Source organism: Desmodus rotundus, chromosome 9, assembly GCF_022682495.2.
Source record: "Desmodus rotundus isolate HL8 chromosome 9, HLdesRot8A.1, whole genome shotgun sequence".
NCBI classification, from domain to species: Eukaryota; Metazoa; Chordata; class Mammalia; order Chiroptera; family Phyllostomidae; genus Desmodus; species Desmodus rotundus.
Window position 1 is genome coordinate 57,728,617 of NC_071395.1, and position 20,706 is coordinate 57,749,322.

The following is a 20,706-nucleotide window of genomic DNA, read 5'->3' on the forward strand; positions in this document are numbered from 1 at the left end:
CTAATAACAACTAATGAAATAGAAGCAGTGTTCAGAAAAACCCAGCAAACAACTGTCCTGGACCAGATGGCTTCACAGGTGAATTTTGCCAATCATTTAAAGAAGTACAGCCCTGCCATTAAAGAAGTACAGCTTGACTGGCATGGCTCAGTGGATTGAGCACCAGCCTGTGAACCAAAGAGCTGCCGGTTCAATTGCCAGTCAGGGCACATGCCTGCATTATGGGCCAGGTCCCCAGTGGGGGGGGGGCATGAGAGCCCACCACACATTGATGTTTCTCTCCCTCTCTTTCTCCCTCCCTTCCCTCCTCTCTAAAAAATAAATTAAAAAATATTTTTTAAATATTTAAAAAATAAAGAAGTGCTAACACCAATACTTCTCAAACTATTCCAAAAATTTCAAGAAGAGCAAAGGCTTCCATGCTCTTTTTACGAGGTCAGTATTCTCATAATTCCGAGAGCATGTAAAAAACACAACAAAAAAAGAAAATTATAAGCCAATATCCCTTATGAGCGTTGATGCTAAAATCCTCAACAAAATACTAGCAAACAAGATCCATTACATTAAAAAGACCATGCACCATGATCAAGTGGGATTTATCCCTGGGATGCAAGATTGGTACAATATTTGCAAATCAAGAAATGCAAGATATCACATAAACAGAACGAAAGATCACATGATCATATCAGTAGATGCAGAAAAAGCATTTGATAACATCCAGCATCCATTTATGATAAAAACTCTCAGCAAAGTAGGAATAGAGGGATCATACCTAAATATAATAGAGGCCATATATGAAAAACCTGATCGAGAACCAAGATGGCGGCGTAGGTAGACACACTGCACCTCCTCACACAACCAGAACTGACAGAAAATCGAACTGCAAGGAAGTCCGACACCAAGGAAATAAAAAATAAACATTCATCCAGACCGGTAGGAGGGGCGGAGATGGGCAGCCGGGGTGGAGAGGACTGGCGTTGCCATGGCGGGACCAAGACTGGCGGAGTGTGGGACGAGCGGGGCAGGCAGTCTCACCACTAGCAGACCCTGCGGCCCCACATTCGCGCAGATAAACCGAGAGGGCTGGACTCAGAGTGGCAGAGAATGGGGCAGGCAGAGCGACGGGTAGCACCCCGCGGCCCACACATTCGCGCACAGATAAACCAGACAAACGGCGGGGAGCAAAGCAGACCCGCAACCCAGGGTTCCAGCGCAGGGAAATAAAGCCTCAAACCTCTGATTGAAAATGCCCATGGGGGTTAGGGCGGCAGCAGGAGAGACTCCCAGCCTCACAGGAGACGTCATTGGAGAGACTCACAGGGGCCTAGGGCGTGCACAAGCCCACCCACTCGGGAACCAGCACCAGAGGGGCCTAATTTGATTGTGGGTAGTGGAATGAAAGACTGAAATCTGGTGGAGAGGGGAGTGGGCGCCATTGCTCCCCCTCGGCCCCTCCCCCACGTACAGCATCACAGCACAGTGACCAGCGTTACCCCGCCCCGGTGAACACCTAAGGTTCTGCCCCTTTAAGTAACAGATGCGCCAAGAAAAAAAAAAAAAAAAGGCCCAAATGACAGAACACTTCAAAGCTCCGGAAAAAATACAACTAAGCAAGGAAGAGATAGCCAACCTATCGGATGCACAGTTCAAAACACTGGTTATCAAGATGCTCACAGAATTGGTTGAATTTGTTCGAAAACCAGATGAAAAAATGAAGCCTATGCTAAGAGAAACAAAGGAAAATGTACAGGGAACCAATAGTGATGCGAAGGAAACTGGGACTCAGATCAGCGGTGTGGACCAGAAGGAAGAAAGAAACATCCAACCAGAAAAGAATGAAGAAACAAGAATTCAGAAAAATTAGGAACCTTCAGGACATCTTGAAATGTTCTAACATCCAAATTATAGGGGTGCCAGAAGGAGAAGAGGAAGAACAAAAAAATTGAAAACTTATTTGAACAAGTAATGAAGGAGAACTTCCCTACTCTGGCAAAAGAAATAGACTTCCAGGAAGTCCAGGAAGCTCAGAGAGTCTCAAAGAAGCTGGACCCAAGGAGGAACACACCAAGGCACATCATAATTACATTACCCAAGATTAAACGCAAGGACCTACATCCAAGATTACTGTATCCATCAAAGCTATCATTTAGAATGGAAGGGCAGATAAAGTGCTTCTCAGATAAGGTCAAGTTAAAGAAGTTCATCATCACCAAGCCCTTATTATATGAAATGTTAAAGGGACTTACCTAAGAAAAAGAAGATCAAAAATAGGAACAGTAAAAATGACAGCAAACTCACAGTTATTAACAACCACACCTAAAACAAAAACAAGAGCAAAGTAGGCAAACAACTAGAACAGAAACAGAACCATAGAGATGGAGATCACATGGAGGGTTGTCAATAAGGGAGTGGGAGGGGAGAGAGTGGGGAAAGGTACAGAGAATAAGTACCATAGATGATAGGTGGAAAATAGACAGGGGGAGGGTAAGAATAGTGTAGGAAATGTAGAAGCCAAAGAACTTATAAGTATGACCCATGGACATGAACTATAGGGGGGGAATGTGGGAGGGAGGGGGTGGGCAGGATGGAGTGGAGTGAGGGGGCAGAAATGGGACAACTGTAATAGCATAATCAATAAATACATTTTTTAAAAAAAGAAAAGAAAAACCTACAGCCAACATCATACTCAATGGGCAAAAACTAAAAATATTTCCTCTAAAATTAAGAATAAGACAGGGATGTCCACCTATACCACTTTTATTCAACATAGTACTGGAAGTCCTAGCGACAGTGGTCAGACAAGAAGAAGAAATAAAAGGCATCCAAATTGGAAAGGAGGAAGTAAAACTGTTGTTATTTGCAGATGATATGGTATTGTACATAGAAGTTCCTGTAGGCTACCAAAAAAAACTACTAGACATAATAAATGAATTTGGCAAAGTAAAGAAAATTAATACTCAGAAATCAATGACATCTCTATAAATCAATAATGAACTATCAGAAAGAGAAACTAAGAAAACAATCCCATTTACTATTGCAACAACAAAAATAATAAATGTTATTGTTACAACAGTAGGAAAACATTTAACCAAGGAAGTAAAAGACCTATACTCAGAAAACTATAGTATGCTGAAGAACTAAATTGAGGAAGACACAAATAAATGGAAGTATAATCTGTGTTAATAAAATGGAAAAATTAGCATCATTAAAATGACCATACTACCAAAGCAATCTACATGTTCAATGCAATTTCTATTAAAATACTAATGATATATTTCACAGATCTAGAACAAATATTCAAAAATTTATGTGGAACTACAAAAGACCCCAAACAGCCTCAGCCATCTTGAGAAAGAAGAACCAAGTTGGAAGGATCACAATACCTGATATTATACTACAATACAAGGCCACTGTAAACAAAACAGTCTGGTACTGGCATAAGAACAGATACACAGATCAATAGAACAGAATAAAAAGCCCAGAAATAAACCCATGTCTCTATGGTCAATTAATATTTGACAAAGGAGGCATGAGCAAAACTGGATGAGTACTTGCAAAAAAAGTGAAACTAGACTACCAATTTGCACCATACACTAGAAGAAACTCAAAATGGATAAAAGAAATGTAAGTCACAGTACCATAAAAATTCTAGAGGAAAACATAAGCAGTAAAATTTCAGATATCTTGTGTAGCAATATTTTTGCTGATATATCTCTTTAATCAATGGGACTAAATCAAATTAAAAAGCTTTTGCACAGTTAAAGAAACCATCAGCAAAATGAAAAGGGAACATTTGCCAATGACACATTCAAAGGGTTTAATCTCCAGAATATATAAAGAACTAATATGACTCAACACCAGGAAGACAATCCAATGAAAAAATGGAAGAGGACCTGAATAGACACTTCTCCAAAGGAGGGCATATAGATGACCCATAGACATATAAAAAATGCTCAACACCACCAGCAATCAGAGACATGTAAATAAAATCACAATGAGATATCACTTTACACCTGTCAGAATGGCCATCATTAATAAATCACCAAATAACAACTGCTGGCAAGGGTGTGGAAAAAAGGGAACCCTAGTGCACTGTTCGTGGAAATGCAGACTGGGCCAGCAACTCTGGAAAACAGTAATGGAGTTTCCTCAGAAAATTAAAAATGGATCTGTATTTTGACCAAATCATGCCACTGCTGGGAATATCCAAAGAATCCTGAAACACCAATTCAAAAGAATATATGTACCCCTCTGTTCATAGCAACATTATTTACAATTACCAAGATTTGGAAACAGTCTAAGTGCCCACCAGCAGATGAGTGGATAAAAAAGCTGTGGTACACTCACACAGCAGCATACTACACACCAGTAAAAAAGAAAGAATTCCTATCCTTGCTACAGCATGGATGGAAATGGTGATCCTTATGCTAAGTAAAATAAGCCAGGGAATGAAAGTCAAATACTTATGCTCTCACTTAAACTAGAGTCTAAGGAACAAAATAAATAAAAGAGCAAAATGAATCAGAGGCACAGAAACAGGAATAGCCCCAGCTGGTGTGACTCAGTGGATTGAACACTGGCCTGTGAACCAAAGGTTCACCAGCTCAATTCCCAGTCAGGGCACATGCCTGGGTTGCAGGCCAGGTACCCAGTGAGGGGTGCTCAAGGGGAAACCACACATTGATGTTTCTCTCCTTCTCTTTCTCCCTCCCTTCCCCTCTCTCTAAAAATAAATTTAAAAATATTTTTTAAAAAACAGAAACAAGGAACAGACAGCTGTAAAAGGGGAAGGTGGAAAGGTGGGACTGGTTGAAAGAAGGTGAAGGGATTAGTCAAAGAACATGTAGGCATCACTTATGGACACAAACAACAGTTTGGGATTTGACTGTAGAAAGGGGGGAGGGAGGCAAAAGGGGGAAATGGGGACAACTATTATAGCATAAAAAATTTAAAATTATTTTTTAAAAAGACTTAAATGTTAGACTCAAAACCACAAAAATCCTAGAAGAAAACATAAGCAGTAATATCTCAGACATTTCTCATAGCAATATTTTTTATGTCTCTCTTCAAGCAAGGGAAACAAAAGAAATAATAAACAATAGGGCTACATAAAAATAAGAAGTTTTTGCACAACTAGGAAAACCATCACCAAATGAAAAGACAACTCACTGAATGGGAGAACATATTTGCCCATACATCTGATAATGCACTAATATCCAAAATTTATAAAGAACTTATAAAAATTTATAAAATAAATTTTTAAAAATAAAAATTTATAAAAAACTCAACATGAAAAAACAATCCAATTAAAAATTGAGCAATGGACCTGAATAGACACTTCTCCAAAGAGGACATACAGCTGACCAATAGCCATATGAAAAGATGCTCAATGTCACTAATGATCAGAGAAATGCAAATTAAAACCACTCTGAGATATTGCCTCACACCTGTCAGAATGGCGACTATAAATGAACAGACAACAAGAGAACAAGCCCTGTGCACTGTTGGTGGGAATGCAGGTTGGTGAAGCTACTGTGGAAAGCAGTATGGAGTTTCTTCAAAAAGTTAAGAATGGAACTTTCTTTTGACGCAGAATAACACTTCTGGGAATTTATCTGAAGAAAGCCAAAACTCTAATTTGAAAGAATATATGCACCGCCATGTTCATTGTAGCATTACTTACAATAGCCAAGATTTGGAAGCGGCCCAAGTGTCCATCAGTAGATGAGTGAACAAAACAGCTATGGTACATTTATACAACAGAATACTAGTCATTTGTAAAATAGAAAAAAATTCACTTTGTTGACAGCTTGGATGGACCTGAAGGACATTATGCTAAGTGAAATAAGCCTGTTAGAGAAAGACAGGGACCATAGGATTTCACTCATATGTGGAATTTAAGGAACACACTGAACTAACAAAAAAATACACCAGACTCATAGATGGAGAGCAGGCTGATAGCTCTGGGGGTGGGGGATGGGGAAGTAGAGGGACTGAACAAAAAAGAAAAAGGACTCATGGACACAGACAACTGTGTGGTGATTGCAGAGTGGGGGGTAGGTGGTGGTGGAAGAAGGTATGAAGGGAATACAATACAATAAAAATAAACTATTTTTAAACATTTAAAACATGAAAATGGAGAAAGGAGGATCGACAAATATTTCTGCAAGGTTTCTCAGCATCTAATCCAACTCATTCTCTTCCCGAATCCATCAGGGAAACTGGAAACTGTAACTTGCGGGCACCTTGCTGTCTGGAGTTGCAGGGACTGCCCTCAGTGTGAGTGGCAGGATGGGTATCTGCAGGGAGTGAGGAGGTGATGTGATGTAACCCAAAAGGGACCCTGCATCAATCAGTCTCCATTATGAGAGTTTCCATCTACAATAAACCAGCAATTTCTCAGCACAAAACTGTTGGTTCCATCTCGTTTTTTCAATGACAAGATACTTTAGCCTCGCTGTCTTGGGAAATGCTCCCACTGGATGTCAGGACAGTTCCTAAGGCGTCCCTTGCCCCACGGCTGGCTGCCCATGGGAGAGAGCACAGCAGGGCAATGCTGAGAATCAGGGAATTTTCCCACCATTGCCCAAGCACAGTCTCCCCTCTACCTTTGGGGAGGCCATCTCTCCTCCCTCCAGTCCCAGACAAAAGTCTTCCTAAAACCCCAGAATGTAAAAATGAAGGAGTTGGTATGATTTCACCCAATGCCCACTCAACATCTGGAACTAGAGGCCACAGATGGACAAGTCGACAGCTGGAGAGGAAAAGGAACTGCACCAAAGGCGTCACTGTTCGTGGTGGTTCCTAGTATTGGCGTGGGTTCACGAGATCCACAGCTCATGAATTAAGACTTACACCCCTTCATGCTGGCTGTCACTAAAGACTCTTCTGTCCCTCCTCTCCATGTGACAAATAGAACTGGCACTGAGAGCATATGTAGTCGTCAGGAAAAATATTCAATGTGATCATTCAGCACCAGTCACTGTTCTGAGTGCTTAACAAAATTCAGCCAATTTGCACTTGCAACAGCCTATGAAGGGCAGTGAGCATGCTTCCCGTGCTTCTCTGGTCTGTGCTGGAGACAAAGGGGCCAATGAGGCACAGAGAGGCCAGGTAACCTGCTCAAAGGCACACAGACATGAGTGGTGAGCTTGGTGCTGGAGCATACACAGGGTCCACATCTGACTGACCGACGTGCTATACAAGTCACACTTCCACTCTGACTTTAGGGAAAGCCCCACCTACCCTAGAGAGTTAAAAATACAGCGTCTTCATTCCTAATTATTGGTCCATTTCCTCTGATTCTAGGATTTGCCATTAATTGCAAGTACACCAAGCTCATGCACTACATCAATTAGACGAACTAACCCTCAGATACTAATTAAACAAAACATCAGGGGAAATTTCCCTGCCAGAGGAGAGCAAGGCTTTCCTCTCAATGTCTGGGGAGAAAGAACAGGGCCCTTATAGAAATGAAGGGAGAAGATGAGGTCAAATTTAATCTGAGGGATAAACTTAAAAGGGTACATGGCTCGAGGATGGCTTGTCACCTAAGAAACTTAACCTCAGAAGTAACGTCCGTGACAATAAGCACATGAGCTCTCTCCACCGTACCAGAGTCTCTGCAGGTGCTCCAGGGACGAAGGCTGGAGTAGATCCACAGATCTCATCCGTCGCCTGGACAGAACCCAGAGAGCCCTGAGTCACCCCAATGAGCACGCTGTGATGGAAGGCAGACTTTTCTAGACTGAGAATAGTCTCTGCACACCTGCTCAGAAGGTGAGGCTCAGGTAAGGGCAGCGTCCTAGCAGCCTCATCTGAGCAAACAGGTCATGTCTTCCTGGAATACAAAGAGCATTTCCAATGACCCATCCCTAAATGCCCCTCCCAGCTATGACCACCACAGCCTGCCTCCGTTCCTTAACCAAGCCCTCTGGGAGCCAGGGACTATGGAGGTAAGTGCTTAGTCCTCTGCTCCAGATAAGCGAAAGTCTGAACAATGCAGTAGAGGTGGGTCGGGCCAGAGCAGTATGAGTGCTGGTCTGTGCTGGAGACCAAGGGGGCAGGAAATGGAGAACAGGTGGGTCAGACCAGTGGCCGTGCATGAAGCAGCAGCACATGTAAAATCGTGTACTCCAGGCTAGAAGACAGCAGGAGCGGTACATGCAGTCCCTGCCTCTAGGTAGACCTTGTAACAGTCATCTAGGACTAACATCTAGGTGTAACAGTCATCAGGAGGGTGGGTGTTACCAGGTGTGTGAGGACCCTGAGCCTCGGATCTGTGGCTCCTCAGTGTTTTTGACAATGCGGAGTCACCATCGTAAAAACAATATGAAGCCCAGCATGGCTGAGAAAATGAGAGGAACGGAGTGAGTAATGCAAATAGTACCCTCCCCAGAGAAAGCAGGTCTTGAGCTGAATTTTAGTAGCTAATTGAAATATTTAAAGAACAAAGGCAATGGAGTATGAGCGGGGAGCCGGCATGTGCAGGAGGGGACTGTCCCTGCCTCAGTGACAGGCGAGGCTTACAGGGGCTGGCAAACTCCTTATGTGGTTTGTGTCCTGTCCTTGGGGGTCCTGGGGGCCGACCCTGCTATGTTCCAGCTCCTCCTCCTCTCCTTTCCCTCCCACCACCACCAGAGAGAACCACGGATGGGCCCAGGATGCTATGAGCCACACAGAAAAAGGAGCTGTTTGTTAACAAAATCAGTAATCATTCCATGAATTTAATTGCATTACTCACACATTCTAAGTGCTCTGAACAACACAATATGTAAGATAGATGCTTGTTTGTAAGGAAATTACAGTCTCCACAAGCAGTAAAATTTAACATTGGGAATTACTAGCAAATGATAAAGCACATTATTAAGTTTTCCATTAGGCAAGTTCTTAAGTACGTGTCAGCTCCACAGGATGTTTAACGAAAAGTCACACATGTATGTGGGATCACGGGTTACACATCTGGGGCCTGCAAGGAGGTAATGTCTGCCTTGTGTGAACCAGCAATGGGGGCTTCAGTGGCTCAAACCCTGGAGTCATGCCCCAGCGCTGACCTGGAGGAGGACTAAGACCCCAACCCTTCTGAAGTCTCAGTCTGCCTGCGTCCCTAGTGCCTGGTTCACAGGCTGATAGATGGTGTCCAGTGCTGGCTCACTGCCCTTCTCCTGCTATTTGTCAGGGAGATGTTGTTTAATGTCTGAAATCAAAGCCCTTTGAAAAATTATGCCTCAGTCCCTTGTGAAGATACAGTTGTCAGTGCTCCTCAAAGCCTCTCACTTGGAGACCCCAGGAGACGGTACACAGTGGGGAAACCACCAGGGTGCTTTCTGAGGAAGCTGCAGGGAGAGTCCAGGTGCCCTGGGCAAGATGGGGACATTCCCAGCAGTGGGACGCGGTGGGCCCAGAGGGACAGGGCGAGCGAGAGCAGATCACAGTGAGCAGGGCACAGTGCAGATGGTACGTGCAGACCCTTAGTGTGCCAGCTTCTTGGTTTTACTCTGATCAGAACTTCCATTCAAGAATCAGCTTATCACCTGGACAGGAGAGACACACTGCTCATGAGAAAAGCACTTGCTTCTTTTTGTGATGAAAGGGCCCCTGTTAATACCCGTGGAGGAAAGTGTCATCACCATAAGCCTTGTCCCCAGGACCCCACCTCCCTCACCTGCCACACGGTATGGCCTCAGGAGCTAAACTGGGCCTGTCCCTGTCATCTGGGCAGCAGATTCAGGCTGAATTTTAGGTCGAAGAGAGAGGTCTTTGGAGCCAAGAGGCAATCGAAGCCCATAGCCTCCTCATCGTTTTCCCTCCCCATGAGCTTATTTCCAGATTTCCTTTCTTGTTTGTTGGAGCAAATGAGGTGTTCTGTCAAATGTCAGGCAATAGGATGACATGTCTGCATGTGTCCCAAGGATTCTAAGTCACACAGAACAATATACACCACAGGTCCATCCATGTGTTCACAGCCTGGCCTGCCTGTGGGCTGGTGTAAGGACAGTCATGAAAGTGGCCCATGGGGTGTGACGGTGTCAGAAGAGACTGCCAGGGAGCCACGTGGGAAGAATGCAGCCCCTACTCTCACCACAGGACTGTTGACAGAGACAACCTCTTTCTGTGTTAGGTGCCTGGCAGACCCAATGACAGCTTGGCTCTGTAGCCCTGACTCTGAGAAAGACAACTGTACTGTGAAGGTGAGTGACGGCTGGGACAGGGAGGGGACTCCCTCAGGGAGACAGTGGATGCCAAGGGGTCTGGAGGGTGCTGCCTGCCCGGGAAGGTGGGGGCAAGAGTGTGCACAGACCTGCCTAGGCCACAGCCACTGGTGAAATGCAGTGAGGGAGGAGTAGGATGTTGTTAGACATCACTTGGCTGCTTTGAGTCAGGGTGACCAATGCAGAGGCAGCATAGATTAGGCTGAAGGGGCTGGTCCTGGGGGCGGGGGCCATGGGTGGGGGCCCTCTGGAGGAATGGGAGGAAGGGTCAAGGGAGTGCGAAGGGCCCATCTGAAGCAGAGCTCCCTGTGGGAAGGGCTGGATGGTGGTGGGCAGGTGTGTGAGGGTGTGAGTGTCGGTGCGCACACACACTCACACGTGCCTGGTGCACTGAACTGGAAATTATAAAACGCCTCTCTGGGCTTCCTGTGCCCCTTTCCTTCTGGTGACGTAACTCTCCTCTTTCAGGCCTTCTCTCTGTCTCAGCCATTTACAGTAATGCTTTTCACCAACCACTTTTTAAATGGCAAGCTGCTGGAGAGAATAATGGTGAAGAGCTACACCGTAACTTTTTTCTTTTTTGATATATTTATTGATTATGCTATTACAGTTGTCCCATTTCCGCCCCTTCACTCAACTCCATCCTGCCCACCCCCTCCCTCCCACATTCGCCTCCTATTGTTCATGTCCATGGGTCATACTTATAAGTTCTTTGGCTTCTACATTTCCTACACTATTCTTACCCTCCTCCTGTCTATTTTCCACCTATCATCTATGCTACTTATTCTCTGTATCTTCCCCCCCCCCCCACTCCCCTATTGACAACCCTCCATGTGATCTTCATTTCTGTGGTTCTGTTTCTGTTCTAGCTGTTTGCTTAGTTTTGTTTTGGTTTTAGGTGTGGTTGTTAATAACTGTGAGTTTGCTGTCATTTCTACTGTTCATATTTTTTATCTTCTTTTTCTTAGATAAATCCCTTTAACATTTCATATAATAAGGGCTTGGTGATGATGAACTCCTTTAACTTGACCTTATCTGAGAAGCACTTTATCTGCCCTTTCATTCTAAATGATAGCTTTGATGGATACAGTAATCTTGGATGTAGGCCCTTGACTTTCATGACTTGGAATCCTTCTTGCCACTCCCTTCTTGCCTGTAAGGTCTCTTTGGAGAAATCAGCTGACAGTCTTATGGGAACCCCTTTGTAGGTAACGGTCTCCTTTTCTCTTGCTGCTTCTAAGATTCTCTCCTTCTCTTTAATCTTGGATAATGTAATGATGATGTGCCTTGGTGTGTTCCTCCTTGGGTCCAGCTTCTTTGGGACTCTCTGAGCTTCCTGGACTTCCTGGAGGTCTATTTCCTTTGCCAGGTTAGGGAAGTTCTCCTTCATTATTTGTTCAAATAAGTTTTCAATTTCTTGGTCTTCTTCTTCTCCTTCTGGCACCCCTATAATTTGGATGTTGGAAGGTTTCAAGATGTCCTAGAGGTTCCTAAGCCTCTCCTCATTTTTCCGAATTCTTGTTTCTTCATTCTTTTCTGGTTGGATGTTTCTTTCTTCCTTCTGGTCCACACCGTTGATTTGAGTCCCAGTTTCCTTCACATCACTATTGGTTCCCTGTACATTTTCCTTTGTTTCTCTTAGCATAGGCTTCATTTTTTCATCTAGTTTTTGAACAAATTCAACCAATTCTGTGAGCGTCTTGATAACCAGTGTTTTGAACTGTGCATCCGATAGGTTGGCTATCTCTTCCTTGCTTAGTTGTATTTTTTTCTGGAGCTTTGAAGTGTTCTGTCATTTGGGCCTTTTTTTTTTTTTTTTTTTTTTTTTGGTCTTGGCGCATCTGTTACTTAAAGGGGCAGAGCCTTAGGTGTTCCCCGGGGCGGGGTAATGCTGGTCGCTGGGCTGTGACGCTGTATGTGGGGGAGGGGCCCAGAGGGAGCAGTGGTGCCTGCTCCACTCTTCACCGGATTTCAGTCTTTCACTCCACTACCCACAATCAAACTGGGCCCCTCTGGTGCTGGTTCCCGAGTGGGTGGGCTTGTGCACGCTCTAGGCCCCGGTGGGTTTCTCCAACAACCTCTCCTGTGAGGCTGAGAGTCTCTCCTGATGCCGCCCCAACCCCCATGGGCTCTTTCAGTCAGAGGTCTGAGGCTTTATTTCCCTGCGCTGGAACCCTGGGTTACGCAGTCTGCTTTGCTCCCCACTGTTCTTCCCGGTTTATCTCTGCGCGAGTGTGGGGCCGCGGGGTGCTACCCGTCGCTCTGCCTGCCCCATTCTCTGCCACTCTGAGTCCGGCCCTCTCGGTTTATCTGTGCATGAATGTGGGGCCGCAGGGTTTGCTAGTGGTCAGACTGCCTGCCCCGTTTGTCCCACACTCCGCCAGTCCCAGTCCAGCTACGGCCACGTGAGTCCTCTCCGCCCAGGTGCCTGTCTCCACCCCTCCTACTAGTCTGGATGTATGTTTCTCTTTTATCCACTTGGTGTCGGACTTCCTTGCAGTTCGATTTTTCTGTCAGTTCTGGTTTACGAGGAGGCACAGTGTGTCTACCTACACTGCCATTTTGGTTCTCTACACCTTAGTTTTCAGTCTTGGCTTTGCTGCTCCCTGCCGTGTGAATAATCTAAGGGATACCAGCTATCATCCCCACACCTCTCATATCACAGTCAAACTGGGGTAAAAGACACACACGTCACTGAGTCGTGAAAGGACTAACTCAGATACCTTATGGAGGTGTTATCATAGCACCTGGTTCATGGGTGAGCACCTAGTAATTTGTATTTATCACGTGTGGCCTATGTCTATGTGGCCCTCTAACTTTCTTAGTCCCTTCATCCTTTTATCTTTCCGCATTATTTCTGCAACATTTCCTTTTCTTGCTCAGTTTAGACTCTGAGAAGAAATCTTAGAATCAGAAATTTAAGAAAGAGATATGGCATAATTGCTTTTTAATCTTAAAAAGTGGGCTGTTCTGATTTTGCCCTGCCCGGCTCACTATATCAGAACCGGGGTCCTGCACTCCCATTAGTGATAAAATAATCAGATTCTCTGAGGTTTACCCTAGACATATTTTTAATAGAATAGTGGGAAGAATTGCAGTAATTGGGTGTTCCACAACAATATAGGGACTTTCTAGCAAATGGCATGTAGTTTTGAAACAACACAGGAAGAAAGGCAAGTTGCACGTTTTTACCCATTTAAGCCCCAGAGTTTGAATTGCTTTCAAATAGTCCTAGAGTTCTTCAGAATCTGGGAAGTGGGGTGGGGGTGCTTGTTGCAGCACCCAACCTGAGCAGATCTCCATGCATTTCATAGTTTGTGCATGAAGCACCAAATAAAAAACTAAAAATGAATGCGTCACAAATGGCCTGCAGACAGGATTCAATGTACTTTCAGTCCTACGTGACTATATCATCCCCATCATGAACTTGAAGGAGTACAGTTCTGGGGAGAGTGTAGGCGGTTGGAGGCTGGAACCAAATCGCTGTATTTTCCAACTCTGAGAGGAAGCTGTGCATGGAATTCAAACGTCCAAACTGGCCTGGAGGCCATCTGATCCTGTGGCAGCCAACACCAGGGGCTCTGTTCCTTGTCTCATCAACATCTTTGGCCCTGTGCTCAAAGCCTCTCCTCTGGGGTCACACCAGGTGTCAAGTCAGGGGTAGGAGTGACTTAGCTCCTCCCCCCGGGGACTCAGAGGATGTCAGACTGTGCTCTCCTTGCTGCCACAGTGAGGGTCAGTGCTGTCTGTGTGTGAGGGTCATGGAGGGAGCGACTGGCGTGGCGCAGAGGGCCAGGGTGTGTTCATAGTGAGGACCCCCCAGTTGCTTACATAGAGCCCTTAAGCTCACCTCATGCCACCACTCACCTTCCTCCCACCTCCACCTCCGAAATGCAAAACAGGAAGCCTAACAAAGTGGTAAATTCCTTGTCAATGTGTGTGTAGAGACAAGACAAACATTCTAAGGGTGATGGAGCTATGGCAGACTTTGACCAAATTGGAAGAAAATTGTCCAAATGCTATGCTTTTACAAAGGTAATGTCCCTGTATCATCCCAAAGACTCTAGAGCTGAAGCAGGCATGCTCTGCCCTTGTTTCAGGTGCAGACATTGAAGGACAGACATTACAAGGCATAGTCAAGCTCACAGAGTAGGAAGTAGATCAGGACACACCTGCAGCTGTTCTGCCCCCCGGTTCTGACTTCTGCCCCACATCTCCGTGTGTTCCTGGAGGAAAGCCAGGTGGAACCTGTGTGGGGAAGCACAGGCACAGACTTAGGAAGACAGTTCCTTTCTCAGGTTTAATTCCGTCTGACTTTTTTGATTCATCACAGGTGCCAGAAAATGCCTCACCATGAGACCTGACAACCAGAGCTTCCTGGGGGGTCCTCCCAGGGACTTCATCCTCCTGGGTGTTTCTGGCAGGCCATGGCTAGAACTCCCTCTCTTTGTGGTCCTCCTGATGTCCTACATTCTTGCCATTTTGGGGAATATTGCCATCATCCTAGTGTCCCGGCTGGACCCCCAGCTTCACAGCCCCATGTACCTCTTCCTCAGCCACCTCTCCTTCCTGGACCTCTGCTTTACCACTACCACGGTCCCCCAGATGCTGGTCAACCTGGGAGGCTCCAGGAAGACCATCAGCTACGGGGGCTGCACAGTACAGTATGCAATTTTCCACTGGCTGGGATGCACCGAGTGCATCGTGCTGGCTGCCATGGCTCTGGACCGAATTGTGGCCATCTGCGAGCCCCTGCGCTATGCCCTCATCATGCACCGCCCTCTCTGTCAGCAGCTCGTGGCCGTGGCCTGGCTAAGTGGCTTTGGCAACTCCCTGGTTCAGGTAGTCTTGACAGTGCAGTTGCCTTTCTGTGGGCGGCAGGTGCTAGACAACTTCTTCTGTGAGGTGCCAGCTATGATCAAGCTGTCCTGTGCTGACACCACCGTGAATGATGCCACGCTGGCCGTACTGGTGGCCGTCTTTGTGCTGGTCCCCTTGGCACTCATCCTGCTCTCCTATGGCTTCATCGCCCGGGCAGTGCTCCGGATCCAGTCTTCCAAGGCTCGGCACAAGGCCATTGGGACCTGCTCCTCCCACCTGGCAGTGGTCTCCCTCTTCTACCTTCCTGCCATCTACATGTACCTGCAGCCCCCGGCCAGCTACTCCCAAGAGCAGGGCAAGTTTATCTCCCTCTTCTACTCCATCATCACCCCCACCCTCAATCCCTTCATCTACACCCTGAGGAACAAGGATGTGAAGAGAGCTCTGAGAAAACTGCTGGCAAAGCTGTGGCGGCTCTGCAGAAGGTGAAGACCTGGGCCGGGGCCCCCTCCATGGCCACAGCCCCAGCAGGTGGGCCCTGTGCTCAGAGAATCTCTCGCTTTAGGAGCCAATAAGCAAACAGTGTAAGGTGTTTTAGAGATTTCAGGATTCCCCCTAGTCCCCTGTCCAAAACATCTCTCCTCCTGTGTGGTCACAGCACCTATGTTCCACCTGTCCCCACAGTCTTTCATTCTAAGAGGCCATGTGTTTTTAGAAATTGTTGAAAGAGAATTGGCATTCAATAAGTATTTGTCCAGTTATTTAATTCCTAAGTTCTTGAGTCTTTCTCCTTCTAGTCTTCTTCCTATTTTTCTTCTATTTTCCCCCATTTGCCTCTTTCCAATCTTCTCTCTTCATTTCTCATACTGTTAACTAAACATAATGTGAAACTGAAACTAATCTTATATTACTTATAATAATTTTGCCTCCTTCACTCTAGATTTAAACCTCCATAAATTTTACATGACTTTGAAAACAATTCCAAAAATGAAGTAGATCACTTCTTCTTCCCATGAACTGAGATGATGTTTCTTTCCATAGTTCAACTTTTGTCCTCGCCACTACCTGTGACCAAGGACAAGCATGTTAACCACAGTTGTATAAGACTCGGTGTTGGGTTTTATGGGTATTCTGTTACCTAACACCAAGAATACTTTCTAGTTGAGAACACAAAATACAAACACAATCATACTGAAGGACAGTACAACATTAAATAACAAGTTCTAAGTCATTGTAATAGCTAATATTTCTATTTATTTATACTTAATTTATTTGCTTTTATCTCCCTGCCATAGATGTCATATACTAAGCAAGCATAAAAAGTAAAATTGCTATAATAAATATATAGCAATTAGGACAAAAGGGAAAACTGAAGAAGTTTTACCGGAGTAAAGGCAAAGAGGAAATAGAAATCACAGAGCTGCAGGACTTGAGAAACATGGAGGAGCCATGGCTGTTCCTGGTACCCAGACCACAGAGCAGTTTTCCCTGGGCTGGCACCGAGCAGCGCCTGGATAGAAGCCGAAAGCCCTTCAGAACTACCTCTGTGAACACTCATAATGACACATGTGGGTGTTTCTTGTAACTCTTCCTGGTAGCAGAGGCCAAGACAATTCAGTGAAACCAACGTGACATGGATGTGAAGAGAGGCAATCCATACATGTAGCTGTGGAGTGATCTGGCCTAACTCCAGGACACACTGAGAGTAGTGAGCACTCGGTTTCTCAAACTAGATGTACCAGATTAAAGGTGGCCTCAAAGCCTCTCCTGTCCCTCACAGTGACAGGTGGAGACCGTTTGGATGAAGTGACAATGATATTCTAGGTCTTCAGAGCAAGATCATAAGAAACCTGGGAGCTTCCAACTAGTGCTACTCTCTCTGGGACACTCGGTGACCAAGGGACAAGTCTAGCTTCCCTAACACAGCCATGCTAGGGAGGTGGCCATGAGTGTTTTCTCACCAGGAGCTATTCTAGACCCACCTGAGCAGCCTGCCCAGTAGTTAAATGTCACCCGAAGGCCTTGGTAAAGGAGCAGCAGAAACTCTGAGCAGAACTCTGCCCCAATTCCTAACCCACAAATTGTGAAATAGAATAAAATGGTTGTTATTCTAAGTCACTAAGTTTGGGGTGGTTTGGCAGGGAGCAAGAGATAGCTGGGATGCCAGGAACCCCTAGAATATTAAATATCAGAGTTGTGTAAATCCACAAGATATACAGGGTGAATTTTCCAGAAGCATCAATGTTATTCAATGTTATAGGGGAAAATATTTAAATAACTGATAATTAAATTAAAGCATGCTTCCATTATAATAAACTGATATCATAGATAGAAAGTGAGGATATATTTTTATAATGAAACCCAAGACTTCAATCATTTTGTATACTCTGGTGCTCTGCTCTGTATTATGGAAAGGGCCCTGGAATTCACTGTCCTCTGCTTTTATGAGTACGTTCTGGAGAAGTGTGGAAAACACTCATGAAGAAGAGAGGACACAATGTGTGCTCCCCAGGCACTCCTTCAAAACTATCGTTGTTGTCGAAGTTGAATCAAGACATGTTCTCATGCAGCCTCCTTTCCCCAGTTAAAGAGAAAAGTATATTTTTCATTCTATGTGTGGTTTAGTGAAATTCTTTTGGATGAATTTAACCATCTTATGTTTCTTCATGGGAACACATGAGTCTTGCTGCATTCGCTTTATTCTGGGGTGGAGGCACAGTTAAGTAAGTCCTTAGATTATTTCTCGTTTCTCACTATTTACCACGGGAGTCGAGACACACACTTTGAATGCACTGCTGTACTACCATTGAGAGCGTGGTTCAGAGGGGCATTTTTATGATTGATAAATACATTTGACCATCTGGACAACATAGTAACAACCAATAGCATTGAGTGATGCTGAATAGATGTCCCTGCTGGTGCATCATGAGAATTCCTTCTTTCATTCCCTAACTTTACCCCAAGCTCACTTCAAAACAGGAGAAATGCCCAGCAAGAACACCAGAATCATGATCTTAACCTCAAGCTAAACTAAGATTTATCGTCTTCCTTTCGAACTGCAGTCCTGTTTGCTGCATGAAGAATCCTTCACAGAGTAGAAATGTCAGAAATTCTCCTCCTCTGTTTCCTCACTCCCAGCTCCTGAATCCTCTCCTAATTACCCCTGGTGCACACACTCAATTCTCATGTTTGCTTCTTCATATCCGTGCTCCATTCCCAGTAATCTGTGCCAGCTATGAAGCTATTGTCTCTCGACAGCAAGTTGACCCCGTCTTCCTCTTTGTGACGCAGACGTGGGACTCTGAGGAGAAGACTTCCGCTTGTCGGTTTGCTTCCTGTAAACTATTCTGGCTGGAGACCCTGCTGTCAGACTTCCAGGCTGCAGGAGAGAAGGACTTAGCACATCCTGTTGTGCTTTGTCCTGATGCCACCTCAGCAATGCTGCTTCATGCTGGAGGTGGCAGCTCATTCCAGCAGCTGACTTGGGTTTGCAACATTTGCACAACCAGCCTTCTTTCCCCTCAGGGGCACCAACATCAGCTCAGCAGTTCTCCCTTCTCAAAGACCTGGAGTCGACTCCACGGGACTCTCCTCTAAATGTCTAAGTTCTAATGAATCTGATCTCCCTGCTCAAGAAAGTCACTCCTTCCATGAAGATGTTTTTTTCTCTCTTCAGGTAGCCAGTCCCTGATTAAACATTGTTGTCATTATGTGCCCTTGAGTCAGCTCTGACTACTGATGAGTGACGTCCACAGTGTCCTGTCCTCAACAGCCTTGTGCAGCTCCTGACAACTCAGGCCCACAGCTTTTAGGAAATCATCAATCTCATACTTGGTCCTCCTTTTTCCCTGCTGCCTTCTATTTTTTCCCCAGCATTATTGTCTTTTCCAAAGAATCTGACTTCTCATGATGTATCTGACATAGAACAGCTTCAGTTTTGTCGTTTTTCCTCCAGTGATGTTTCAGGCTTCATTTGCAACAAGGACCCACTTGTTCATTTTCTTGGTGGTCCAGGGTCTCCCTAGAGCTCTCCCCCACCACCACATTTCAAAGGAATCAATTTTTCCTATCAGCCTTTTTCACTGTCCAACTTTCACATCTGTGCACAGTAATCAAGAATATGAGGATGCGGATGGCCTTAGCCTTGGCCTCTAGTGACACATCTTTGTCCTTGGTGACCTTTCCCAATTCTCCCATCGCTGCCTTTCTGAATCCCAGCCTTCCCTTGATTTCTTGGCTGCAGTCTCCATTTTCATTGACTGAAAGAAGGTAAGCACATCTTTAACACTTTCACTGTCCTCATTGTCTATGTTAAGGTTGTGTATTTCTTCTGCAGTTTTGATTTTTGTCCCCCTGATGTTCAAATGCAGTCCTGCTTTGTCACTGTCTTCCTTCACTTTCATCAGAAGTTTCACATCACTGCTGTTTGCTCCCGTGGGATGGCGCCATCTGAATGTCTTACATTATCACTATTTCTTCCACCAGTTCCCATTCCTTCCTCTGAGTTTAGTCCAGTTTTCCATATGTGTTCTGCATTCAGATTATACAAATAGGAAGATAACGTGCTCTCTGGTTTGAACCCTTTGCCAACAGGCAGCCATTCTGTCTCTCCATGCTCTGTCCTGGCAGGGCCTCCTGTCCACAGCACAGGTTACACACCAGGTTGCTTAAGTGCTGAGGCACACCCAGGTCTGCCAGAGCAGCCCATAGCTTTTCATGATCCACACAGCCAAAGGCTTTACTTTTGCTAGCAATCTTTTTTTCTTACATTTCCTCTGTTAAAACAGCTGGTCTGGTTTCTGTCACGTGACTGTACTCTGGCTGCTGGCCCTGCTCTGAGATACTGAAGAGCATGACTCTCACCTGACAACTCCTTAACTAGAATATGCAGCATGGGCCAAGGTACTGAAGACACTAATGAAAGGAGTTAACAATAGCAGATATTCTTATGCTTGAGGCATCAATATTAATTCCTAAAATTTAGCTTATGGGTCTGTTAAGGTAATTCTGGATACAGCTAAACATCAAATCACGAGGCATGAAAACAGACACATTTTGCCTTTTCAGGGTCACAAGAACAAACCTCTCCATCTTTCCTGGGTCAGAAATGAGAAACCTCATTCTAAACTGAGTTCTCCAATCCACCAAGAATGCTGCCCAGGCCTTTAACCTATGATCTTACTATGAGATTAACCCTCAGAGGAAGTGAGAGGGGAAAAAGAGGTAAACAGACTTCATCATATTCTGGGGACTGTTCTAAGTGCACTGGTAATTCTAAGTCTGAACACAAATAAAGTGGATATAATCATTATACAGGGTGGGGCAAAAGTAGGTTCACAGTTGATATGGAAAATATCACAATAATTAATAAGTAATAATACAAGAATAAACAGTTTCATACTCACAACTGTAAACCTATATTTGCCTCACACTTATGCATTTTTACACATAAAGAAAAGTGGAGGAACCTGCCCAAGGTGGAAGGTGAGTGGAGCATTGGGACCCTACATGCAAACCCCAGCACCTCCTTTCAAACCAGGTGTCCAAAAACCCAATCCAATGTTGACACTAGCACTTAAGTTGGCACAGGCCCCACAGGTTCAAGGAGCTCAGTCACTCCAGACTTCCTGAGCTTCAAATGCCAACTGTAAGTCTCAGGGACCACCCACACTTC

At 45.1% G+C, this 20,706-nt stretch overlaps 1 protein-coding gene across 8 annotated transcripts; it reads left to right on the forward strand.

The window, feature by feature from the left end:
• Positions 1-7,564: 7,564 nt before the first annotated feature.
• LOC112304951 (olfactory receptor 2B11) lies at positions 7,565-20,354 on the forward strand. Of its 8 annotated transcripts, none has more exons than XR_008425231.1 (5): positions 7,565-7,955; positions 10,121-10,190; positions 14,545-15,563; positions 16,328-19,301; positions 20,100-20,354. XR_008425231.1 is itself a non-coding variant. In XM_053912119.1 (4 exons), exon 3 carries the CDS (start codon positions 14,565-14,567, stop codon positions 15,519-15,521), a length of 957 nt encoding a protein of 318 aa, XP_053768094.1. In that variant the 5' UTR covers positions 7,565-7,790; positions 9,946-10,190; positions 14,545-14,564; the 3' UTR covers positions 15,522-15,563; positions 16,328-19,635. The 8 variants fall into 8 exon arrangements, 2 of the variants coding, with proteins under 2 accessions (XP_053768094.1, XP_053768093.1); XR_008425230.1 differs by having other exon boundaries at positions 7,565-7,790; positions 9,946-10,190; XR_008425232.1 differs by having other exon boundaries at positions 7,565-7,790; positions 9,966-10,190.
• Positions 20,355-20,706: the final 352 nt, after the last annotated feature.

Excerpts from the sequence above, each read along its gene's own strand:
- LOC112304951 (XM_053912119.1), top strand. The coding sequence starts at position 14,565 with ATGAGACCTGACAACCAGAGCTTCCTGGGGGGTCCTCCCAGGGACTTC.